This window comes from Mycteria americana, chromosome 3, assembly GCF_035582795.1.
Source record: "Mycteria americana isolate JAX WOST 10 ecotype Jacksonville Zoo and Gardens chromosome 3, USCA_MyAme_1.0, whole genome shotgun sequence".
NCBI lineage: Eukaryota > Metazoa > Chordata > Aves > Ciconiiformes > Ciconiidae > Mycteria > Mycteria americana.
The window spans coordinates 33,067,944-33,095,781 of NC_134367.1; the positions used below are offsets into that span (position 1 = coordinate 33,067,944).

General features: G+C 36.5%; 1 protein-coding gene across 1 annotated transcript in view; it reads left to right on the forward strand.

Moving 5' to 3' along the window:
• ADGRB3 (adhesion G protein-coupled receptor B3) overlaps positions 1-27,838 on the forward strand; it is a 465,041-nt gene that overhangs the window by 259,007 nt on the left and 178,196 nt on the right. Inside the window, exons 12-15 of the mRNA XM_075497295.1 lie at positions 898-1,044; positions 1,814-1,889; positions 10,899-11,001; positions 16,946-16,989. Coding sequence (XP_075353410.1) covers positions 898-1,044; positions 1,814-1,889; positions 10,899-11,001; positions 16,946-16,989 — 370 coding nt within the window. The remainder of the gene's footprint in view (positions 1-897; positions 1,045-1,813; positions 1,890-10,898; positions 11,002-16,945; positions 16,990-27,838) is intronic.

Consider the following 27,838-nt stretch of genomic DNA (forward strand, 5'->3'; position numbering starts at 1 on the left):
AACGGAGCTGGTGCTCCAAATGTTTTGTTTGTCATCTCTCTGAGTGTCCGTAAACATTTGCAGCCCTGTCGCTTCCTTAAAAGTAGTTTGAATCTTACTAGACACTGACAGTGTTGCCATGGAGTCATACTTAGATTTCACAGCAAAGCTGAAACTGATTTCCAGATAATAGTTGAGTTAGAAAACAGAGAGAAAATGAGAATGAGTAAACAAATTCCAAACTACCTATTATTAGATTTGATACCTATTTCTTCTGTCTTTCTGTATCTGTTACAGATATAATAGTGATGTTGTTTGGGGGTTTGGGGTTTTTTTAAAGGGAAAAAATATAATTAAGAATTCAGAATGGGGATTATTCTTTCAAGGAAAAGAAATCAAGTGCTATAACGCATTATTCTCATTTGCGTGGAAACAATGAGGTCTTTTAATATGTGAATCTCCTTAATGGGTCTATCTTGAAATTGTGCCTGTATAGGGGATAAAAGCTCTGTTATTGCTTCATTAGCCTGCATCTAGCAGTTATGTTTCCCAAAGCAATTTGCAGAATCCTCTTCCTTTCATTGTCACATTTGATCATTTTAGAATTTGCTCTGAAGACATGACAATGTCCTTATGTGTGAATTTCAGGGTATAAGCCAGTACATTCAATAATCCCTGTTAAGAAACTTAATCAGAATCTGACGACAAATGATCCAATCAATGCCACACAATTAATCCATAGTAGAACTGCATAACAAACAGAAGATTACACTTTTTGTGCCAGTTAATGTCCTATAAGTTTCTGCTTTACTTGAAATGTATTATTAAACATTTTTGTTATTGCTGTACTCTTATCATGGTATGATGCTTTAAAGTATGAAGCACAATTTTATTTGATTTTGTGATTTCTCTTACTAGTGGCTAGCATTCAGAAGCTTCCTGCTGCATCTGTTTTAACCGACATCAATTTCCCCATGAAAGGAAGAAAAGGAATGGTTGATTGGGCACGAAACTCAGAAGACAGGGTTGTCATTCCAAAAAATATCTTCACCCCTATGTCAACAGGTAAAGAAGCATATCAGCATGTTAATTTTGTGTTAGCTTCAACAAGGGAACTCAGAATCTTTGTCTCATAGGACCACTGTACGAGATCGAAGTGGTTATTTTATCCATCTTCAAAAGAAATCCAGTACCCACAGCTTATCCAGAGGGAAATGATGGGAAATTAATTTCAGCACCTTGAACAAAAAGTGCTACAGAAATCCTGGACGTTATTTTCTAAGCCAAAGAGCCAATGCTTAGTTATTGTGCACGGGATTGTACCTGTGGCGGTAGAGGTGACCTGAAGTGGATTCAGCTGAATCCCCTGAAGCTGCTGAATCCCCTGAAGCTGCTCCACTCCAACAAGCTGGGCCATTCTAACAGGTCACCTAACTTTTACCAAAGGATGCTCAGCAGGCAAATTACCCTGGCTTCAGATACAATTTACAAATACCTTTGCAGTGCAGATCTCTGACATTAGAGAATTTAGTCGCTAGGCATTAAACCGAAGACAGTCTTTGAGGATGCTTAATTATAAAGGTAAATGAACTAGCATCGATGCCAGTACACAATGATGGATTTTTTCAAAACATGATTTTCAGTGGTTTAAATCTTTTGATATATTCCTGACAGTGCTATGTCTTCATGACAGAATTCCAGGATATAATTCAAAATTATGATAGTTTATTTAAAATAAAATTTCTATTAGAAAAGTAAATGGTATTCAGTTTTTTGTGCTGATGAAGGCTTGGGAAAGAGAGTTTAAAAATCTTCTTTTCCTTACTCTTTTCAGAACTAGATGAATCAACTGTATTTGTACTTGGAGCAGTGCTATACAAAAATTTAGAACTCATTTTGCCCACTTTGAGGTAAGAAATTTTATAAATACAGTATGAATTAGACTATTTCGGGATCATAGCTACACTACATGTCAGGATAAAAGCAGACAACCAAGACTGTTTGCATATTGGTATTGTTGGATTTTTTTGTGTGTTATTTAAAATACATATATATGTATATATGTATATTTGTCTTTCCTCCATGCTTAGGCATTTGTATGATGGAAGTAGCCTTTTTATCAAATTGGCTTAATTTATATTTTATGTAATCTATATTAAGCTTAATTACAGAAATGTTCCATTAGAAGTATGCACACTGATGTACATTAATGCTCAGGCTACTTATACTTGTGCTTCAAACTACCGTTTGTCCAGTTAGTGCGAGTGATCTAGTAATGACATCATAACCTGATGTACTAAGGTTGTCTGCTCTACTTCTACAGAAGTCTTTAGTAGTAGTTTTCCAAGTACTTCTTCAGTGCAAGTTGTATTCAGAAGGGACAGCAGAGCTATAGAGAGGATCCATTTTAGAAACAAGACATGCGTGTGCCTGAACAGCTGTGGTATGTCAGTTATGAAGGCCATACACATTAATAAAGAAATAGGAGGGTCTCTTGTTTCACTTTTTCCTTTCTGTACTTGATAACAGACCATTTGGAAGTAAACATTTCCCCCCCTCTTCTCAAATTACTGGTTAAGATCATTTCATGGTCCATTAATACTATCTTATTTCACATGATCTTGTGCACCATTGGTCTGCTAATGTCCTTTTACAGTAAAAGAAACGGGTGCAGATTGTGTCACAATAGCTGCTAATGAATTCACAATAATTAGAAAGGACAGTAATTAGGAAGACACCAGATAACCTTTCCCTACTCTATTTAATGAAAACTTCAGGATTTGAAACAAAGGGATGGAAAAACAACAGGTTTTTGCCAAAATCCATTTGAAAACAAAAAAGATGCAGTCCTAAGGAAAAAAAAAAACATTTCCCAGTAAAGTTGCAATGAATTGTGCAATGAGTAGCTGCAATGCTGGGGACAGAAAATTCTCTGAGGTAGAGCACAATTCGAACAGTGATGTCCTGGCAGGACACCTGGAAGCCTGGGGAGTGCTGGCGAGAGCCATCTATGCTTAAGGCATGGTACAAATGACAGCTCATCCACTTCTGAAACGTCACTAAGCACTTTCCATTTGTTGTGCCAGTTCCTGAAATTAGCCAGGAAGGAAGAGATGTTTGTGAGAGATATTTTTTCTCCTCTTCTCCCATATTCAAAGAAACAGAGCCAAATGGCTATTGTAGTCAGTCTTTTTTGGCAGACCTTGGAGACAATCTGCCAATCCTAGGAAAGTGTCAAGGTGACCATGTACATTTCAGACCTTTATATTGCAAACCACCATCTATAATCATGCCTTTTCAGCTCTCATAGGTCAATAGTTTTAATTTACAGAAAACAAGTGTGAACCTTGAATGCTGTATATTTACTTATATGAAAAGCCTTTCAGGGCTTTTATTTCATCCGTTAGAAAAGTGAGATTTATAGGCCTTACTAGATTTTCCCTAGAATCAATAGCATCCCAAGTAGCAGGAATAGGGGCAGAATAGGGACATAAATGTAGAGCAACTTAAGTATTATGAACTATGAGAAAGTGCATCTCAGTGCCCAAATTTTTTGCTTTTGTCTGTTCTACTTTCAGCTGGTTACTGATTTACGCAGCAAATTTGACCATTTCTCTGTACAATTCAGTTCATAGAGAGGTTTTGTGAGCTTCTAAAGCAAAATGGTCTAATAATCTATGTATATCTGTTCATAAATGAAGTCTTTAGAAATTCAAATACGAAGATATCCCACTTTGCCTCTGAATATGTTCAGTATTATTTGAATCCAATTCTCAGCTGCCCAAGAAAAGGAAACGAGCACTATTACTTTCTCTTATGTACGTGAATAAGGAAGAAAAGTCATTATTAATCTGTGATATAAAAATATAACACATATTCCCCGGTACCTCTAGTCTCTTCTTTGTTCAGAGTACAGAGCCTCAGTACTTCTCTGCACTTTAATATTTATAGTGAAGTTATACTGAAACTTTTATGGCTTACATCTCTTACCTCATCAGGAAGTGTATCACACTGGATTTCTTTGCCCATGGCAGTCATATTCAAAATTTGAGCTCATGACCTTAAAATAGCACCTCAAAGGTGGCACAATTTCAAACTGTTTTCATAGAATCATAGAATCATTGAACTGTTTGGGTTGGAAGGGATTTCCAAAGATCACCTAGTCCACCTGCCATGCCATGGGCAGGGACACCTTCCACTACACCAGGTTGCTCAAACCCCCATCCAACCTGACCTTGAACACTTCCAATGATGGGACATCCACAGCTTCTCTGGGCAACCTGTTCCAGTGTCTCACCACCCTCGTTGTAAAAAATTTCTTCCTTATGTCTAATCTAAACCTAGCCTCTTTTAGTTTAAAACCATTACCCCTTGTCGTGTCACTATAGGCCTTGGTAAAAAGCCTCTGTCTTTCTTATAAGCCCCCTTTAAGTACTGAAATCTGCAGTAAGGTCTTCCTGGAGCCTTCTCTTCTCCAGGCTGAACAATCCCAACTCTCTCAGCTTTTCTTGATAGGAGAGATGTTCCAGCCCTTGGATCTCTTTTGTGGCCCTCCTCTGGACATGCTCTCACAGATCCATGTCTTTCTTCTATTGGGGACCCCACAGCTGGACGCAGCACTCCAGGTGGGGTCTTACAAGAGCAGAGTAGAGGGGGAGAATCACCTCCCTCAGCCTGCTGGCCACGTTTCTTTTTATGTAGCCCAGGATATGATTGGCTTTCTGGACTGCAAACACACATTGCTGGCTCATGTCCAGTTTTTAATCCACCAGTATTCCCAAATCCTTCTCCGCAGGGCTGCTCTCAATCCCTTCATCCCCCAGCCTGTATTATATTCGGGATTGCTTCAGCCCAGGTGCAGGACCTTGCACTTGGCCATGTTGAACTTCATGAGGTTCACATGGGCCCACTTCTCAAGCCTGTCAAGGTCCCTCTGGCTGGCATCCTTTCCCCCTAGTGTATCAACTCCACCCCTGAGTTTGGTGTCATCTGCAAACTTGCTGAGGCTGCACTCAATCCCACTGTCTAGGTCATTGATGAAGATACTAAATAGTACTGGATGCATTTTGTTGCATTCAAATCATTTTAATGTTCATTCAGATGGAATTCTGAATTGGAAAAAAGCTGCAACTGTGGTTAGTGCTGAATTTGTTGAACTATTATACTCTGCAAAAATTAGAACTGCAATGCAGGTTTTAAAGGAATCTTTATTATGGGGTGGTTTATCATTTTACAGTTGTTCAGGTACATGAATGAAACAAAGGTTTCCCTACATCCCTCTGCATTTGGAAAAGGTTTATTTTTGTTCACTTACATTTTGCAATGAAAAACTATCATTTTACATGGATATATATTAATTACTATTTGTACTAATCTTATTTAACTGTAATAAGCATTATTGTGATAACCATTTTAGTGCTGAACATAGTGAAATTCTTCACCGCAATAGCATTGTGTATGGAGCAAACACTGTAAAATGTGAAGGGAGGTAACATCATCTAGTTTTTATATGATACCTAGAAGTGTGGTAGCTACACACAATGTATGAATTAAAAAACCATTCTGGATAAGCATCTTATGTGAAGCTGTTCTAAATAAAATAACAGTTGACAAAATATGCTGGTGGTGGGAATAAAGATAAACAAAACAATAGACCAAGGTAAAATAAGTAAAATGGGCTTGTGTTTGAGTTCGAAGGCCACATCATTTACACCACAACCTGATAAAAGAGGTGATTTCTACTGGCTGCAGTTAAATATCCAGAAAGCTTTACCACTTCCTATGTGATTTCAGTTCCTGGCTTTACAGGAGTTAGGGTGAGAGTAAAGTAAATATTTGATTGCATGACACCTGTTTTTTGTAGTTTTCAGAAGAACAAAGGTAATACACATTTCCATACGTTCCTTAATATCAGCACTAAAGGTATGCAAGCTTCTGCATCATCACAAGGACCTTTTTTGTTTAAAATAAACCAATAAATAAATAAAAAATATCTCTGTATGTCTTTAGGGAAAATCTTTCAAAGCACCTAGCCACAGAATCCCCATCTGGTACATCACAGGTGTTCTGTGAGTAAAATGAGGATTTCATTATCTAGGAGAGCCTATACAATATATTTCACAAACTCCAAAGTTAGCTGCATTTTACCATATGGGCTTGATTTTTCTTGGTTTTAGTGGCATAGAGTCTGTTAAAAGTAAGTCTTGTAAACACAGTGTGAGATGAGAACTTAGCAATTACATTAATATAGAACTTTTTGGACAATGTGTTTAATCCTAGTGGTACATGTGTATTATTCAAATAATTTTGCCAGGACTGTTTAAACAAGAGGTTAGGGAAAAGAAGAGAGAAGTACTTTATTCTTCCTTATATAAAGAGAATTTTCTTTCCATGCACGAGTAAATAAACTTCATCTGATTCTATTTCCTAATATACTTTGCTGCATTGCACTGTTCTTGTAATGTCATATGGATTTTTTTTAAATCATATGTTGAAATACTGAATATTTTGAGCACTATAGACTGAATATTATTTCCACAGTTCTTGCATCCCTGAGCACGTTTTTGTTATTGTTAGATTCACAGAAAATTGATTCTCAGTATAATACTCATCTAAAAGATATTATGTATAATTCCTCTCCTGGGCACTCTGAAGGAATACATTGCATATTGCCATACTGTAAGATAGTTTTTAACTTTTCCTTTAACAAATAAGAATAAATAAAGAATCAATGATTTTGCTACAGCAAGCTTTTTTTCCCATCACTTAAACAACCACCATACTTTTCCTGCTATAATTTCCTGCACTGAAATGTTCTCTTTCCCCATTTGAAACATCATTCCTAACCCTCTCCTTTGGGTGCTGTACAGCCAAAAAGGCCCTTAAATTTCCTTAGGTCAGCTTTGTTAGACTGAGGACAGAGTACCTCAGGTGGGCTTTTACTGCATAGTATTAGTGCTATAGCATCTGTAATTTTTCTGTAATGTATACAACATTTACACATTGAACTATAACTTCTTTCATGCTGTCTTGAGATAGCAACATGCCTTATGCATAAGTTCATTTTTCTTGAGCAACACAGCCATTCTAAAAAGAAAAGAAAACTTGAATTTCATATCACATAGAATCAATATGTATACCCTTATATAAAAGAATACCCTCAAAATGTATACCCAGCTAGAAAAAGAGCTTAGTAAAATAACTCTATTTTATTAATATTATTATTAATTCAGATTGGAAAAAACACTAGGACAGCAGCTCTGGAAGCTCTTCTTGAATCTTTACTCAATCAAACTTTGTTATCTTGAATGTTCAAGGATTTATTCAACCATAGTTCCCAAGGAATTTAATATATTTTTTGAGTAATTGATTTAAAATTTGACCCTGATGTGCATTTTTCTGGACAGTCAGCAGAGCACCATCCTGTACAAGTTCATTTCTCCTTAAAGATAAGTTTTAGATTTTTTTTTTTATGAAGGAGAAAGAGGTAATGGTGAAGTCACTCTCCACCTGTCATAAAAAAGCTATAAGATAATGCACTTGCCCAGGAAGTGTGAGATAGGTTATTCCCATTCTATGTCATTCCCAATATGACAGGGACTGAAATCCACATATTCCACCTCCCGGGACATTTTGTAAAAGCTGATTACTTACATTCCTGAAGAAACGTTCTCAGCACTAAGCTGTTATTTAAAAAATTATCTTCAACAAAGATATCAATGGCACTGCACCAGTAGTTTTGAGGGAAATTCTTGTGACTACAATGCTTTGAGCTTTGATTCAGTAGCATCTTAATGTGTTATGTGAGTTTAGAATATACTTTCCAGATTGCATTCTTCCAGGGACTATGTGAACAGTTAAATATGAGATATGCAACTCAGCCCAGACAGGACAGCAATGAGTGATGCAGATTTCATTTCACAGTGATATAGCCAGTTATATTTATTTTCTGGTGAAACAGTCTGCTAGGGCGTCTTGAGAACAGAAGTGGATTGGTAGGGTTTTAATGAGACTGAGGCAAAATTGATGTACCAAGGTTACAACCTAGGCACCTTAAGTGCTCTTTTGGATCTCACCCTAGAATCATCAGAACTGTACCAAAATTAGATACAGCAAGGAAACATTTCTCAATCCCAAAGACAGACTGTGATCAAGTACTTAAGTATCAGTATTTACATTAGCTTTCCAAAATGGACAACATCTTTTAATAGCTAGTAAGCTCTCTTTCCACCTGTCATGATCTGTTAGAGAAATCAGTTTTGTGTTTATTTGGAGTTTTGTTCTTTTTTTTTTATTATTACACCTTGCTTGGGAACATTTATAGATCTTCAGCTACTGTATGTACAGTAGGCACCATCATTACTCCCCCTCTACAGAATGCACTGAAAGTTTGCTGAACATTTTATGTTAGTCTGATAGAGAGATATGTTATCGTCAACAATGTGTGACTTTAAAGTGCAACTAAAGGGAAGAAATAGGAATTAAGTAAAATAGGAAGCCACTTGCATTATATTTCCATTATATGATTTGGCTGAGTAAAATTGGATTAGAATTCACACCTTGCCCCAGAAGAATAATTTCATTCCTTGTGCTGAGTAAAGTGCCCGCTGAGTTAAGTTTCTATTACTGTAGCCATGGCAATTCCTGTTTCAATGATCCAGCAAAACGGAATCCTCTCCGAAATACCATTTCCCTAGAGAAAATGAGCAATTAAACAACAACAACAAAAGAATGTTTATACTGTCTACTATAATTACATCTAAACTGCCTAGTTTCTTCTTTGATAACATCTACCTGTGAATATGTCTTTCCGTGAGATTTTACGTTTGTTTATGTGCGATCAGCAGAAGATGTTGAAAGCAGCATTACATACAAAGGAAATACCGTAATGATGATCAGAAACAGTCAGGCTGATAACCGATGGTTGTTCTAAGCCTGACGAGATTATAAGAAGCAAGGATCTCAGACATGAACATCACATCAACATGTCTTTATGCCTGTATTAGCATAACCTTGGCAATACTAGGTCTGTCCTAGAAAGGTAGCTGCAAAACACAGTGATCCACATTTTACATGAAAAGAGAGATGGATGATGAATTAGAGAAATTAACAGAAAATTATTATTTTGAGTAACCTGGTACAATAACATACGACCAAACCTAATCTCACATATATGAGAAAAAATTGATTGATTTTGGTGGGATTTCAGTCAGGTCACAACTATGGACCATATTTTAAAAAGTATTTAGATAGTGAAGTTGCCTGCTCATATACCAAATGCAATGATTTTTCAGAAATTGGAAACAGGTAGGTTTTTTTCATGAGCATAGAATCAACAGAATGGTAGCACCTCCCATTGCACTCATCCATCTTAACAATTTTACAGTTAACAGTCAGAAAAAATTCCAACACAGCACTTTGGAAGAAAAATTACTGTCTCTCATAAAACATAGAATCACAGAATCACAGAATTGTATAGGTTGGAAAAGACCTTTAAGATCATTGAGTCCAACCGTAAACCTAACACTACCAAGACCACCACTATACCATATCCCTAAGCACCTCATCCAAACGTCTTTTAATTACCTCCAGGGATGGGGACTCAACTACTTCCCTGGGCAGCCTGTTCCAATGCTTGAGAACCCTTCTGGTGAAGTAAAATTTCCTAATATCCAGTCTAAACCTCCCCTGGCGCAACTTGAGGCCATTTCCTCTTGTCCTATCACTTGTTACCTGGGAGAAGAGACTGACCCCCACCTCTCTACAACCTCCTTTCAGGTTGTAGAGCAATAAGGTCTCCCCTCAGCCTCCTTTTCTCCAGGCTAAACAACCCCAGTTCCCTCAGCCGCTCCTCATAAGACTTCTGCTCTAGACCCTTCACCAGCTTCGTTGCCCTTCTCTGGACACGCTCCAGCACCTCAATGTCTCTCTTGTAGTGGGGGGCCCAAAACTGAACACAGCATTCGAGGTGTGGCCTCACCGGTGCCGAGTACAGGGGCACCATCACTTCCCTAGTCCTGCTGGACATGCTATTTTGGTAGAAGCCAGGATGCCATTGGTTTTCTTGGCCACCTGGGCACACTGCTGGCTCATATTCAGCTGGCTGTCAACCAGCACCCCCAGGTCCTTTTCCACCAGGCAGCTTTCCAGCCACTCTTCCCCAAGCCTGTAGCGTTGCATGGGGTTGCTGTGGCCCAAGTGCAGGACCTTCCACTTGGCCTTGTTGAACCCCATACAATTGACCTCAGCCCATCGATCCAGCCTGTCCAGGTCCCTCTGTAGAACCTTCCTCCCCTCAAGTAGATCAACACTCCCGCACAACTTGGAGTCATCTGCAAACTTACTGAGGGTGCACTCTATCCCTTTGTCCAGATCATTGATAAAGATATTAAACAGAACCTGCCCCAACACAGAGCCCTGGGGAACACCGCTTGTGACCGGCCACCAACTGGAGTAAACTCCATTCACCACCACTCTCTGGGCCTGGCCATCCAGCCAGTTCTTTACCCAGCGAAGAGTACACCCATCAATACACCCGTGATACACCCGTCAATACACCCAAGTACACCTGTGATAGTACACTAGTGGTAGTGATAGTGGGTCTATGTTGAGAGAAGAAAATGATATGCATTCAAACATTGACAGAACGTGTCGTCGATACACCCTTCTAATTAGTAAATTGTACTTTAAGGAACAGCACTTCTGCCACCATTTTTGCTCTTCAGTCTTTAACGTGTCAGGTATGGTTGGTAACGAGTGAATATTTTCACCACTTCCAAGCAAATAGATTTTCTCCCTGACTATTTGTCAGCTAAGGTGATGGAAAATACCTGTGAGATACTTCTTTAAATGTAAGATCAGAAGCCTCATTTAACCTCATACTAAGTTAAATCATCCATTTTTACGTGTTTTTTTTCCAGGAATTTTACAGTTGTTAATTCAAAAATCATCGTTGTTACTATAAGACCAGAGCCCAAAACTACGGATTCTTTCCTAGAGATAGAACTGGCCCATCTGTCTAATGTAAGTACAAGGATAGCTGATATGCTCTTCCAAGAGTCTTTATCAGATCATATGAGAGAAAAAAGTGTGGTTGTTTTAAATATAAAGTAATAAACCCCAGTTTAACTGCTAAAACTTAAGCCCACGAACAGTCTAATGTACTTGGAAGGGAATGTGTACTTTTTTCATGCATGAGTATATGCAAAACAAAATTAACTGTTGTTGCGTGAGTTTTGAGGTTTTCATTTAAACAGCAATTTCTACCGAAAAATCTCCATTAACTGCTTTGATAGATACAATTGAAAATGTAGTGTTGTGCTGGACGCTTAACCTTTTGTTCCCTACATAGGTCATAAAGCTGCATAGTTCTTCAGGCCTTTTCTTCTTTTCTTCCACTATTTTACACTCAAAAGCCATTTTTTACCTAACCTGTTGTAGCAGACTTTGAAAAAAAATGCTCTGGTTCCAATTTAGCTTACAATGCTAGTAAACGTTTGAGATTTTTTGTGCAATTACTTTTAATTCTGTACTTTTCAGCCTTTAGTCTCGTGTTAAAAATGTTTTAATTCTGAAAAAAGGGATTCTATGTCTAACTATATAAAAAATATTAACAGTTTTTCCTTCTGCTGTCAGCAATCTCCCAGCAGCCACAGGGAGAATAAAATATATCTTTGTGGGAAATTTTTGTCATGTACGATACTGGGGAAATAATGTTAAATAACAAGCTTGCAAATAATTTGTGTGAAGGCATGGCACCTAAACTCTGTCTGTTTATGTTACTAAGAGTTAGAGTTTATTTTAAATAAAGTCATAAAGAGACAATTAGAAGAGACATAGTTACTAGAGCTTTAGTAAATAATATTGTTATGCAAAAGACTGTAAAGCTGTGATTTTTTGTTATAAACAGTTGTCCAAGTGGTCATATAGGTAGAGTTCAGCTGGAGGAGTTCCAAATATTTCAGTCAGTAGCAAATTTGGATTAGTGTCTCTGGCCAAAGGTGTGGGAAAAAACTCTTTGAACTCTAGATCTTTGATTTGCATTTTATTCAAGGTTAGAAGAAACTGACTATTTTGCCATCAATGGTCATTATGATCCACCATTCAGTTCCCAGAAAAATGATATTACAAAGAACATCTCAGTGAAATTCACTGCAAAGTGAAGCAGAAAAAAAGAAAGGAATAGAGGAACATAAACTGAGCTGACTCCTTACCTTTCAGTAAGATTAGAAGTTTATTGATGAAGAATTGTGGAGATTTGGGGTTTTATGGCTCTCTGTTTCTATTTAATTTTAAGATGTTTTAGGGTGGGTAGGTTTGGTTTTTTGTTTTGTTTTGGGTTTTTTCCAGCCTAAGTTACATCATCTATATTAAGAGAAAATATCAGTCTTTAACATAACTTTTGTTCCTGTCAGAAATTTAACTAAAAATATAATAGAGTATTTGCTGAGGTTGACCACAAATTAATCCTATATATCGGGAAAAAAACCCCACCTTTGAAATAAAATACTTGTTTTGACCTTAGTAAGATCATTATTAAGAAGAGTTTATGGTATTCCTCAATGTTAGATTTTAATTTCCATTATTTTAACAATGATTGTGGGGCTACTTACATGAGTTGTAGAAAAGGATTATTGGAGTATGACTTCTATATTTTGAAATAGGAATTACTACTTAAATAGTGTGGGGTAGCAGGTAGGAAAAAAAAAAGAGATTGTAATTACTTTGGTCACTTATGCTAGAAAACAAATTAAAAAATTTTAAAAAATTAATACTAGTAAGCAACGTGTCAGCATTGAAAATAGTTATAAGCCAAACACAAGCTATTAAAACCAGCACAGCATAAGCAAGGCTAGACTAATGAAAGGTTGAGCCACTGTCCCTGCAAGCTGAAATTCTAGAAAATTCTTAGAGAGGGATTTTTTTCATCTTTTTTTTTTTTTTTTACTCCAACCCTTTGAGTAATTTACAGAGCAAGTTTTTCCTAAGTTTCAAAATCTTGGAAATGAAGTGAAACTTGACTGTTACAAAAGGTCAGTTTAGAGACACTGATTGTCACCTTGCTTTGTCAACCTTTCAGTAACAGAATATTAGTAAGTATTGTATTAGCTCATGTCTTGACAAGGCAAAAAGACAATAACCTTGCCAATGGATATCACAGCCAATTTTATTTTTTTCTTTTGGCTCAGTCTTTGTCCTATAATTTAATTCAAAGAAGCATCAAGTGCTTGGTACAAATTTCCAGTCCTTAAACTGGACTTACATACATAGTTCATTTATATAGGATCTCGATCCACCTGGATATAAGAGTTGGATGGGTAGAAACCAGTATTACAATTTTAGTACCTTTAAATGTTTGGTGATTTTTATGTTTGAGGCTTAGCCTCTGTAATGGGACTTTGGTTTAAAGAACTAAGATGCATAGAAATATTATTTTGTGGGTTTGAGTGTTTCTTGCCTTCAGACGGAATGTAATTCTAATCTTCTTTGCTCTAATATTCTTAGCTGAAAACAATAATTTATTTAATAATAAATATTACTATAGAACAAGTTTTATATGTTACATACAGAAAGATAAAACTAGTATTAATGTATCTTCAGCATTTGAACATTATATATTAATGGCTCACAGATTAATCATGATGTCCATTAAATAGATTAATTATTAAACAGAAAATAAAATATAGACATTCTCTTTCATCTGATTTTTTTGGAATGGCTCTTCATGTTGTTGTTTTTGTTCTTTTCAAACCTTTGTTCTTGAAATGCTTTTCATTATTCAGAGCAGTTTGTTTCCAAATTGATTTAATGACTAATTTTTAGGTGACCTCTAGAGCATGCCTACTAATATATATGAGTATACCCACACATTTGTTCTTTTACCTCCCCATCCACTGACTAAATTAAGTAGGTAAGAGATGATGAAAAAAGCTGGGCAAATGTGATCATTTAATAAGAGTTAATATGTTTAATTCGAAATAGCCTTTAAATATTTGTTTATTCAAAATTTATCATCATTGCTTCATTTTATATCAAAATAAGCCAGTTTATTAATAAAACCATGGGATCATTTTGTGGAGGAAGTGTAAATCACAATTACATGTGCTGTTCAGAATATAGCATGGTATTTGGATTTGCAGGTAAATTAAAATCTAATGGACAGTTGACCACATGAGAATGGGGGTTGCAATGCATTTTTTAGAGAATATGATATTGGGTCTTATGAACTGTGAACATGTTGATGAATGTGATCACATTTTTCCAGTAGTTTGATTAAAGAGTCACTGAAGTAATCTTTTAAAAACTGCACAACTCAAACAAAATCCTATTTGCTCCAGAAGTAATATGAACTCTCACCTTCTGACAGCCACAGAGGTTTACTCCAGGGACACTAAAGTAACGAGCCAGCAGTAGCGTAGGACATCAAGCTTTCAATGAGGCTGAAAACCCTGGCTACAAAACACAGTTGGCATTGTGCTGCATAGCTGTCAAAACTGCCAATCACATCTCGAAAGTTCAGTTTTATATGCCAGGCAGAGATATATATACATACACGCTCACACACATATGTCTATTTTTGAGATATCCAAGTTCTGTACAGTAGGGAATAAATCAATACTGCAACAGTCGTAAACATTAATGGACACAGTAGCTGCTTCCTTAGCTTCAGCTAAGTAATTAACTGGCAAGAGCTGTGATGAAAGATCACCGCCCTCACAGAGAGCAACGGCTGTTGGAAGTAGCTCAACACAGCAGTGTGAAGAGACATTGCCAGGAGGACAGACCCAGAAAGACTGTGAAAAAGGGAGCAACAGGTTAAGGGCAAAGAAGAAAATAGGAAGACGGGCTTCTTGTGGTCCTTGCAGTGCTTGAAGTGTTTGATCAGGATATCAAAAGAGAAAAGTTCTGAAAGGCTGCTGTGCCCTTGCGAGCTGCCACACCTGACAGAGCAAACCCTCACACAAGACCTTCTTAAGGAACAGGAGTAATATTTATCCTACTTTCCATGTTCCTGCTTAATCTCTCATTAGTGACTGAAATGGCCAAACATACTGGGTTTTTTTTATTTGAATACATTTCAAATAGAGTGAAGCATGTGATCTGACAGCAGCAGTTTTATTGTTTCAGTTTTCTGCAAAGGCTTTTATTTCCCTCTATTTTTGTAGATTTTTTAATAAAGGGCATTTTTTCTGAAAGTGTTTTAGTCTTCTTTCTGCTTGCACTGTGGGAATACTGAGCATAAACTGTATGATATCTGCTGCTAGGAAAGACAGGTCTCAGCTCTCAGATCTGCAATGTCTTATTACAATTCAACTATAGGATTACTTTTTTAATATGCATATAGCTGTATCAGAATGCAAGTAGAATTTCTCCACCCAGTCTTAGGACAAAAATTAATACTCTTTATAAAATGAAATTTAAAAAAAAAAGTTAATTCTGCACCATCGTTCCATTGTTCTTAATTCTTACTCTTCTATATCCTCGTCTATCAATGTATCTGAAAGGTTTTGGCTAATGGTGCAGGATCTGGTCTCTGAATCTCAGTGGGCCTGTTATCCAGTGCTGTGTCCTCTGCCCTCTTCCCTCTCTTCTTCTTTATATTATAAATACTTCAGGGAAGGGAACATCCTTTATTTATGTTTGTACAGTGCTACGTTAAAATCAAGTGCCATAAGTATATGTTGGTTTTAAATATTTATACTCTACTCATAAAATTCAATGCAGTCATCAAAATACTGAAGTAGACGATCAAAATTTCCCTAAATGCCTTTCTCACAAGCATTTTCAGAAGGTCCTTTTTTACCTTTGACAAAGACGTGGATGGAAGAATTTAAATTTTTAATAGAATTTTACTTTACAGGCTGTCATGTTTTTTCTATAAATAAAACACTTTTCAGAATAAAATATCAAGGTGTGTTTTGTCTATATGAAACAATCTTTATATCTACTGCACAAACACTGTTCATGAGAGAACTACACTAATGTTGACATAAGAAAATAGTGTATTCCACCTGTTTCTTCGAATCACTTGTGATTTTGTTAAAAATATATTTTTATTCTGTATTTATATCCAATTTATTTATATAGTTCTGACTTCTGAGAATATCCAATGTTTACAATGAACAGGAATACAGTTTTGCAGTTTTTAGTCAGTTAAGTACTTCTAAGTCAATCTGAGTTTTGATAAAGGAATATTTACAAGATTAGAGACAAAACTTGAATTTTAATTTTGCCTCAACTCTTCCTAGCAGCAAAATAAACTTGAGTAATAATAAAGACATTTCAATTTCCTAAAACATTACCCACAGTTTAATGATGCGTAATAAACCTAGATTCCTGTCCTGTTCTAAATCAAATCAGAAATCTTCCACAGACTTCGAAGAGGTTGGAGCTGGGATTGTAAGGCTCAAGAAAAAAAAATATTTTGAGCAAAAATCACTGCTGATTTAGGGCCTATTTGACAAAAGGACTTGGGTATTGAATGTGGGGTCATCTGAAATCCCAGCTGCCAGAAATTTTGCCAAACATTGGTTTGGCAAAATTTGGCAAAACCAGGAATGCCAAACACATTACAATTTTTAAAGGCATTCCTGGTTTTGACACCCAAGTTCCTGAGGGGCCTAAAGTTCTGCTTCTAAACACACCCAGAAATGTTCAGTCAAGTCGAGTCTCTTAACAGATTAACTCTTATCTCATATTTCAATTCTACTAGGATATGCCAAATAGACAACTTTATGCTTACCTTATCTAAGAGAGGGAATACAGCAAATATTCTGCTTGGAGGTTCAAGTGCTTTTTAAATACTCTGTAAGAATTAACTTTAAGCTTTTGTAATTTCCGTGGCATCAATTCATCAGAGTATAACTGTGATCTTGTAGGAGGAGACCCAAATAAATGTTTAGGTCAAGCATGACATCATAGTTTTTTGTATACTAGTAACTAAGAGGTTTGTTTGTTTTCTCCTTAGGGCACATTGAATCCCTACTGTGTGCTGTGGGATGATTCAAAAACGTAAGTGACAGATGTTTGCTTCTATTGCTGTGGCTCAAACATTACAAAGAACCTAACCATATTTAAGTAGTTGGTCAGTAAACGGGTTGGTACGAGGGCAGGGAAAATGAATGTTTCACAGAGTGAAAGTACGGGATTCTCCAGTCACTTGGCTTCCTTTCTGCAGCTATGTAAATTGAAATAATACAATATCTCACCAGGACAAGATTACTCACATAGTAATTTTAATCTGCTTTTTCAAGATTAAAATGAGGATGTCTAAGAACTGTAGTTCCTTGACGGTAGTTGCTGGGCAACAAGCGAGTGGGTAAACGATCAGACATAACAAAGGAAGGCTCCCATTCTGTTACTGCAGGGAGAAAGAGCATTTTCAAGTGTGATACCCACAGCAATCTTCATTTTAGTTGGTGCAAATTTTCATTTTAGTTTAGTAAAATAATAGCTGTGTACTAAATAGTGAAAGCTTGCTAGCAGTCTTCTGCTACTTTTTTCAGTGTGTGTCCATTCTGTAGCAAAACAGACAATGCTGCTGTAAAGAAGTAGAGCAGTAAAATCAGTGTGGTTTAAAAAGAATTCCAAGCTTATGCAGTTGTCATTTGCTGCATTAATCTTTCACAGTAAATCTTCCATTAAAGTCAAGGTGAACTTTGCCTAAATACAGATTGTTTTCAAGAAGGATCCCTATGTGGTTGCCATATTAATTTTTTTAAAGATGATGTTGTATTTCTTGTCCAGGTATATTATGTATGGCTTGTACTACAGACTCATCTACAGCGTTAGAAATTGTATGCCTGTGATTTTGGGAGTGCTTTTATTCTTGAGCTTGGGTTTACATCAGTACACTGATGGCTGAGAAACAACATTATAGTATAGAAATGAGAAACTTTGGATATGATACTAGAAATCATTCCAAACACAAGTAGTACCATGGTCTATGCCTCTATGAAAGAATCATAATGCAGTTATTTGCCAGAAACATCATAATGTTCCATTTCTGTAAAATGTGTGGAATAAAGTACATGAAAGAATTGATATTATGTATTATTTTGTGCACGTGGAGTGCAAAACATTTGGAACATGTTCTTTGTTTCCTCTTCACAATGTTTTGCTTACACAGTAGTAGTACAGTGCTTTATTTACCATTTTTTACATGCATTACTTTAAGCACTGTGTATTTAGAGCACATGCTCTCATTTCACTGCTCCAGTCCAGAATATCAAAGGCATATTTCCATGGAATTAGACTACCAAAAAAAAGCATGCTGTGGATTTAACAATGTGATTAAAAGATTTCATGCAGATATTCGGGATGAATGTGTGAAGCAATCGGAAACACACATATTCTGTGCTTGCCATTTGTTTTGCATGCATTGTTTAGTGCTACATATAAGTACTGGTTTCAGTATGCTTCAGAATCTGGATGGAAAAGTGAACTTTTGAAACATGTAAAATTTACATAAAGCTTACATAAAATTGTCTGAGGTTTTGAGGGAGAAACACATGCTTTTGTATTCTGAAGGATATCTTTTCTAGTCGTATTATTTAATAGTAGCTATTGAAGATGTTAAAATATTTGAAGATTAGGGATATTCTTGGAGATTTATCAGTTTTGAAAAGTTATATGAGCCATCAAATATTCACAATAAGATATGATGTATCAGTAAGTTCTGCATGGACACCACTGTAATTTGTTTTACACATCTAAGTGTGTTATTTTATGAGAATGTTACATTATCTCTTGCCAGAGTGTGTAATAGCAAGAGCAAAATTCTACATTTTTCTTCCATTCCTTAGGAAAAGGTCCCTAATGTTAGCTGTGGGAGCATTAGTTGATTCATAATTTTATTTTCATTATGCTGTTTCTTTTTGTTTTGGAGCAATTTATTTGTATTTAGTCAGGAATACTTCTGGATTTGTATTCTGACACCATGGGTTTTAAATTATCATGAAAGCTCTATAATGCTGAATCAGTTCCTATAATTTTAAATCCTAATAAATAAATATGTAGAGGACTATACAATTGGTTAGGTGCCCATGATGATATGGGATTCTTGGTGGCTTGTTTTTCTTTTATTTTTTCTACTTTTTTTTAAGTCTTGGGAATTAGGTACTCTCAGCAGCCGGCAACTGGATTTGATGGATTAATAGCCTCATCCACACTGCAAATCCTACAGAGCTGTGCTGTGCGCATGTCCTTCCAAAGTGGGTAATTTTTGCATAACCAGGATTTGGCAAGCATTTTGGAATAAACCTAACAAAAAGTAGTCTGCTTTTAGTTGAAGGTACTTAACTAATCAGTAGTCTATGCTGAGACGGGTGTTTTAAGTTAAGTGTTTTTGAGATGAAAACTGTGTTTGCTTTTATCATCGGCATACAGCCAGCAGTAACCTCTAATGGGTTTTGCGACCTTTTTAGCCACTTCTCCTGCATCTTTATCTGCACGTATTGCAAGTTCGCATTTGGTAAATGATACTTCCTCCACTGATCTTGTCAGTTTAATACTTCTCCAACAGCAGGGAAACTTTGTCTATCTGGCTTTTGGGCATGTCTCTCAGGAGATTCATCAGGGAGTAACAGTTCCCTGTCATCCACCCTTGAAGAAAGTTCTGGATCTCTAAGCTGTTTAATCACACCAGATCATCAAACCTATCCTACTGTCATTGCTATCTGTGACAATCTGGTCACCCTAACTTTGGCAAAAGCAGTTTTAATCCATTCTTTCCATGAGATTTGGTGATTCTTCCCTGTGATGATTTTTTATAAGGTTTTCCACTTACCAAGCTGGAAGGCTTGTGCCCTCTCCATAGGCAGCTAGTCAAATGTGTGTACAATATTGAGACAGTGCAACTAAAGAATAAAATATTAAGTCATGTATTATAAAGGGAAAACTCAAATCCAATAATTCAGCATTTTATTTCAGTTGATTCTCCCAAAATATAGAGCACATCCGTCTGTGTTGGTTGAAACCAGGCTGTTTATGAGTTCTGGTGCTTCCTTTGATATTTCCAGCTTCCCTACACGAAGCTGGTAGCATCAATGGTATGAAAGTGGTGATTTTTTTCCCCCTCAGAAATCTGACTGATGTCTTTGTCCTTTCATTTCAGAAAATGTATTCTAAATGTTGCCTTCAGTAAAGTCTTAGGATACTGAATGGTTCTCCTTTCAGTGCATGGGAAAATGTGTGGAATATTTGTAATTGACATTCTGAGGAGAAACAATTTAGTTCCTTAAACCAAACAAAAAAAAAATCAAAAAAGAGTTGTATCTTTTCTGCTTTGCATTGTCTAGCATGAACAAACTATCCCTGCTGTCAGGAACTGTTTGTGATACCTTAATTCCAGTATCTCAGTCCACAAAGAGAAAGAAAAGAAGTTGGTCAGGTACTAGGGATGACTTTCCCACCCCACAGAAGTGATTTTAAAGATTTTAAGATGAAACCAAAGTTCTGAAAGTTTTTCTCCTGTCCCTCCTACCTTTCTGGAAAGAAAAAGAAGAAGGGAGAGGGAGACAGCAAAGACTGTCTCAACCAGCAAGTAATCCAATGGTTAGAGCGTTTACCTGGGGACGTCAGGGACCAGCCCTTCAATTTTTCCTTTACAGAAGTTACTTGAGGAGTTTGAGACACACTTTTCAGCCTCACAGGAGCAGCCCATGCCCGCTGAGCTGTCGGCTCCTCTGGAGTGTGTTATTCACAACGTGTCCTGCTGGAACTCTGCCATATTATTTAGGAAAATATTCGTGGGTTGGGGAGCTCATTCCCAGCACCTCTATATTTAATTTTACCACTCTTTCCATGTGTTTGTCACTATGCCACACCTAAATCTTAGCCATATCACTGTCAGTGTTTTTTTCCTAGTGCTGTTTTGCTTTATGTAAGTCTGGGCAAGGCTGTGTAAGCCTGGGGGATCAAAGAATCCTTATATGCATGCATACATTTCCATTTTAAAAATGTCATTTACTGTGGCAATTTTGTAGGCTGTCTGAACAGTTGTCTTGAACTTTGTTGCCTTCTCTGATGCTTGTATCTGTGATGGGTGCCATAACAGACAGTCTGTATGGAGCTCTAGGATCCATGAAAGTTTGACCTGACAAAGTTAGTCACTCATCTTAGTGGACCCAGCCCCTGGACTCTTGACCCAGGGTGCAGAATTCAAAAGACAGTAAGAGGCTGGAAGCTAGGTGCCACAGTACTGAGCGTCACGAGTACCACCCTCACATGCAATCCTCGGCTAACACCGTCACGATGAGGGCATGAAAGATGGGGTGGACCCGGTGGGTCACTGGAAGGAGGTGACATCTCACATGGGTGTTTCAATAGTCACCAACTGATTAACAAAACAATGCAGCTGCTGTTCGTTCTTTTAGGAATGTGTTGGACATAATGTGGGCACATGTGGTCTCCAAAGGACAGCGTCGGTTGTTGCTGGCGTGCTCCACAGCTGTACGTGGTGCAACATGACATCTCACAGCACTGGGTAAGGAAAGAGCTTTAGCATTCTGGGGCTCTTTTCTGCCATTTGCTGCAGAAGGATGTTATAACAGTATGACAGCCTTTTATTTGTCTATATGTGGGCTCATAGCAGTTTGTGCCTGCTGAATATACAGTTGGCAGAAGTACAATGCAATTACATGAAATTTTTAATACTGCAAGGATTTTGACCTGGTTCCGTTTTAGTTTAGGGCAAGTGGTGGGTCTGCTCTATTTTTTTCCCACTACCATCCAAATTTACATTGACAGTGGTTTAGATTTTCTGCCCTGAAGCTATGTGAAACTGCGAATACCTATCTATGAGAAATGAGAACCGGTATACATTTATATAATTTCAGAATTTCACTCCAGACATATTATAACATCCTCCATTAAAAAGAGGGTTAAAAAAAGTTTACAATTACTTTTTTTTAATTATCCCCTAGAGCTTTTAATTTTTTTTCTCCCATCATCCCTGGATACAATTGTGGAGAAATAGTCCATAAAGGAATTTGTTCAATGCAAATAAAGAAGAGTCTACCAGTTAATTGTGATTTTCTCACAGATTTGCCTGTAGGGCAGAATGCGACTCAGCTTTAGGATATAAGCTTGCATGTATAACAGCAAAACAACTTTTGCATTTTGTTGCCTTGTGATAAAATTGACAGGGAACACTGATCTGGTTTTCCCTCTCCTCTCCACTTTGTTTTTTAAAACTATGGTGATGGACCGTTACAGTTATTCTTTGTTTGGCCTAGCCTTGCAAGCCTTTGAAAATATGTTCAAGAAGACTCTTTATAACTCTTATAACTCTTTATAAGTCAAAAAGTCTCAAGCTAGTCATCAAATACTTAGAATATCCTACATCAGAATTTTCCTCTGGAAATATGAATATTAGTTCTTCTTATTTTATATTACTTTACAGTCATATTATTTTTGTCACCAGGAAGATATGGAGGAAATAGATTTTTCTGTAAGTAGAATAAAAATTGAATGAGAGTAATTAATGTAAGTACAGTTTGGCAATATATGCCAGCTGAAGCTTTGCTTGTTCCATCAACTTCAGTCAGATTTGTTGGTCCAGCTTTTCAGTCAAACTTTGCTTCTTTCATATTTTTCAAGGCAGAAAATTTGTTTTCCACGTTAGCTTCTGTGCTTATGTTTGTGAATGTAATGGAAGAGTTAATGTTAATGAACTTATTCAAAAGATAAATGCCTCCTGGAGTACCTACTTTTATGAAGAACTTTCATAATGGAACCTGTGTAATAGCACACTACATAATCTTCAGTTCCTGGTAGTCTTGCATAAAGAATTGAAAGACTCTATGGAATCATATTCTTTTTCATTAAAACAGTATGGAATGAAAAACCTGATCCAAACTCCCTTGCAGACAACCAAAAGGCTTTGACTGATTTGAATCAGATCAGATCAAGTGGCAAACCACTGCTCAAACCATGCAAGACATAAATTTAAAAATTTTTAAATGTATACACTGCTAAGATTATACTGTAATGCAGGAGTACTTAGTTCTGAAATATGTGGGTATTATACAATATAAAATGGAGTGTCTTTATGTTGAAAAAGAGTAAGACCAAAATTTTCTTTGCTTAAGTCAAGTCATACACAAAATGAATCAGTATATATGGGAGGAATTTATAATTTAGTTCTTTTTTATAACACTGCTCTTCACTAACACCTACACGGCCATGAACAGAGCTTACATGGCCTGCTGAGATTTATAGCAAAAAAAGGAAATCAAATTAATTCTTGCTAATAAGTTCACTTTCTTTTTAATTTTTACTGGGTGATTAATCAACTCCATTTGTTGAGAACTCAATTGCTATTTATTGCCTTTATGTAAATGTAGATTTTCAGAAACTAAAAATAGTGCTTTCTTGTAATAACAGGCAATTATAATTCTGAAATATGAATAAAAAGAACTAGTGGTTGTATCTTCATAATCAAATTTAAAGATTTGAATTGGACTTTTGACAGATTTTTTTAGTGTATAATGAGGGCAGAAGATAATTAAGCAGTTTGAATAAACTTTAGAACAGAAAACAAATTGGTCATAATTTGGGTTTATATCTGTGTTTCCAGAAAAATTCATGGATGTTACCAAGTCAAATAAAACGTGATTGCTGTTTTCCCTAGTAATACCTCACCAAGAAATGCAGCAGATAGGATATATGAATCCAGCATGGTGCTGGACTTGGACTGACTCTTGTAGGGGAAAACAGTGTTTGCCAAATCCAATACAGCTTCCAAAAGTACAATATAGCACAATTACAAGTGCGAAAGTTTATCAACCTTTCTCATTTATATCATGTAACTCTTAAAGTGTGTTACATGTAGATTTAAAAGCAATTTAACACAGAGGTTGGTATCATCCTCCCTGGTTTACAGATAGGGGAAACTAGGGCATAATGAAAGCAAAGCTGTTTGTCCAAGGTCACTTATCTAACCCCAGTAGAGTTAGAGTTCCAAATTCCCGAGTCCTAATTGAGAATGCTCTCTAGCTGTTCTCAAAGCCAATATCATTTCCCTGCCATGATGCAGAACTCTAAAGGTTAAATAGTTTTATAATGATATTTCTGTTTTTTTTCTCATTCATTCTGATGAGCTAGGACTGTTGCCAGTTGCTAAAACTAGAGAATTTAGCTCTTTTTATCCAATAGAAGTAATGCAGCAGCACTAAAGGTCCTTCTATTATGCCATTCTTAAACAAAAATGAAATCTACTTGTGAAACCCAAGAAGAAAAAAAATCTGGGGAATATTGCTTATCCATGTGAGAAGGAGCTGTGGGAAGTACCTTTCTGCCATTCTCTCCTATTCTTTTGACAATAGGGGCACAAATCATGTTTATAAATTTATAAATACTTTATAAATTGTTCATAAGTAAATCAAGTTGTGCAGTTTTGCACAGACATATATTTGTTACTTTTAAACTTATTTGCAGTCAGTACAAAAAAGACAGAACTGCAACTGGTATAAATACACCTACTTTTAGTAATATGATGAGGAAAATATAATACAAGGCATTTTTGAGCATTTGCAGAGTATAGGATGGCTTGTCTTTACTTCCAAATGCATGGATCTAAATCTGATTGGAATTTCCTAAATTAATAACTAATCTCTTTGATAAATCAAACATCATGTAATTTATCAAAGTCTGGTCTGTTGTTCTACAAGAATAGTGTTAGTATGACAAAATCACCTTAAAACAAATGTTTGGAATAGTGTTTTGAAATGCATCTTAGAGGGTGTCCCCCAGTTGTGATAAAATTGTGCACAGGTGCATCAAACACAGCATAACCAGCCGGTCAAAAGAGGTGATTATCCCGCTGTATTCAGCGTTGGTGCGACCTCACCTTCAATACTGTGTGCAGTTCTGGGCCCCACTATTTAAGAAGGGTGTGAAGGTCCTTGAATGTGTCCAGAGAAGGGCTACCAAGCTGGTGACAGGGCTGGAAGGAATGTCCTATGAGGAGCGGCTAAGGACTTTGGGCTTGTCTAGTATGGAGAAAAGGAGGCTGAGGGGTGACCTCATTGCTCTCTACAGCTTCCTGAGGAGGGGAAGTGGAGAGGGAGGTGCTGATCTCTTCTCCCTGGTATCCAGTGATAGGATGCATGGGAATGGTTCAAAGCTGCACCAGGGGAGGTTTAGACTGGACATTAGGAAGCATTTCTTTACCGAGAAGTGGAAATGCTGGACAGGCATTGGAACAGGCTTCCTAGAGAGGTGGTTGATGCCCTATGCCTGTCACTGCTTAAGAGGCATTTGGACAATGCCCTTAACAATATGCTTTAACTTGGTCAGCCGTGAAGTGGTCAGGCAGTTGGACTAGATGATTGTTGTAGGTCCCTTCCAGCTGAAATTTCTATTCTATTCTATTCTATTCTATTCTATTCTATTCTATTCTGTCGGTCTTGAATTATCAACACTGAAATCATATCTCTACCTAATAAAACTAGAAAACTCCATCGAAAACAGTCAAACGCATGTCCAGTTTAAATCTGCCATATTTTATCAAGTGCTGTCACAAGTATACACCTTTAATGCTGTATCAGCATCTCACTGACCTCACAGGGATCTTTACACATAATTAATCTTTTGCTGGATCTCTGTGCCATAGTTGAGCAACATGAGCAGATTCAGTTAAATCTCTTCCTGGACCAGTCACTAGAGGGAAGCAAAGACCTTCACGTGCCTATCCATGATGTCAATCAATGCCTTTATGTCCTCACTGACAAAATCTTGTCAGTATTCAATCTAAAATTTTGGAAAAGGTCTATATGGTGGAAAGCCACCCTTCGCAAAAAACAAAGACAAAAATATATTTCTGTATGGTTGACTTCCAGAGGCCATTGTCATGAAAAAATAGAGTTATCTTCATGAATGATGTTATGAGAATTTGAATCTAGACAAGACGCTCAGTGAAGAGTGGATAAAGAAGATGGGTTTAAGCCTTTCATTCTTTGAAGCATCCCAATATTCAGAAAAATGCATTGAATTGTTGGTAGCATAGTAGCTATGCACTTGCATCATTTATGTGTGGCAAAACCTAGGACAAAATATACCCGTTTCTTGATATCTTTTTGTTGATCCTCCCTTAGTTATCCATGCTTCCATTCCATACTGTTTTGTCTGTGGTACTCAGAATCTCATCCTGCATAGACAGTTCGTTGGTGTATACCAAGTAAACAGATCAAGAGGACATAAAGTCATTAAATGAGGACTAGTTCATTGTGCACTCCATTTCAGCACAGAGAAACCATAAGGTGTGTATGAACTTATATTTATCTTCCAATTTATGAGGGGTTATATATGGAGTAGGTTGACTATATACTATGTTTTTAGTGTATTTAATTCATCCCTGTTCTGTTTCCTGAGAGTACAACTCAACTTACCATTCTCTCCTATGAGCTAGGCTCGTTGAATTCCTTTAAAACAGAAACAGTAGAGGCCAACATTACATTTTCTGACATTTGATTAAAGGACTATACCTGGTATGAATTTAATTTGCTGTAAAATTGAAAAGCCCAGAAACAAGGATAAAATATTAAAAATAATATTTTGGGTTTTATCAGTTAAAATTCTAAATATCTTAAAGATCGGAAGGACAATATTTATACTACTTACCACTTAATTTGAATAGAAGATCTTTTATTAAGCTTAAGCTATGCAGGATGGCCAGACCTTAATGAGAATAATACAAATGTATATCATGATTTAAATAAGTTAAAATGGAAGATGATATGCTAGATGAACAGCTCCAAGCAAAGCAATTTCACAAAAAAACTGTTGCATTGAATAGCTGCTAGATTATGGCTGAATAGATTTTTAGCTGAAAGTATGGTGTATTTGTGATGATTTTTTAATGTTATCATCATCTTCTCTGATAATGTTGAGTAAGAGAGATTTCTTGCATAGCTAGTTAACTAAATGTAATATACATATGCATTCAACTGCATGTGCTGGGGATAACATCCTGCAATTCATGCTATTATTCTAAGCAATGGAGAATGTAATATAATTCTAAATTTCACAGGCTATGGTTATGATTCCCAATGCTACATGTTATCCTAATGATGCAATTTCTAGTGGTTGTCTTTCAGCGGTTTCATCTCACCACAACTCTGTGATTTATGGTGAGATGTGCAGAGCAAATCTGTGCGGAGCAAAATGTTTGTCTTTTAAATTACAGAAATATCTTTGCATATATCAAAAGCATGAATTAAAATGCCATCACGTTACTATCAGTTTGTCACTTAACATAAATATGTTCCTGATGTCAAGTTTACCAATAGATCCATTGAAGGCCCAGGCTTAAACAGCATGCCAGATTGGGACCATAGAACCAGAATCACTCCACAGGTATTGGCACAAATTCAGGAGTCTTTCCATCAGCTTGAATGGCAGTAATGAAGGGATTGCGTATACTGACATACAGAGCAATACAGAACCAGAAAAACAGAATCAATCCTTATAATTAATTCGATATATTTGTGTGCTTAGCCTGTAAATAGTACGTTATTTTGACCAGACTTAAAACTAAATCCTTTAGATTTATACTACTTCATGATTGCAGTTTTGACTGCAATATAGATCTATTCAATGTATTTTTAAAATGTGAGTACTTTCTTTGATATCTGCTCAGTTTTAAAGGGTTATTCACAAAAAGAAGCTATGGTTTTAATATAATATCAAAATAGCTTAAAATGTAAATATGTCAAATATCAGATAACACAAAACAAAAAGATTTATTTAAAACAAAAAAGAACGATTTCATTTTAACAACTTCTGATTGCATTTAAGCAACATAGTGCCATGCAGCTAGTACAGGAATTCTAAAATGAGAGAGAAAGTCAGCAGTATT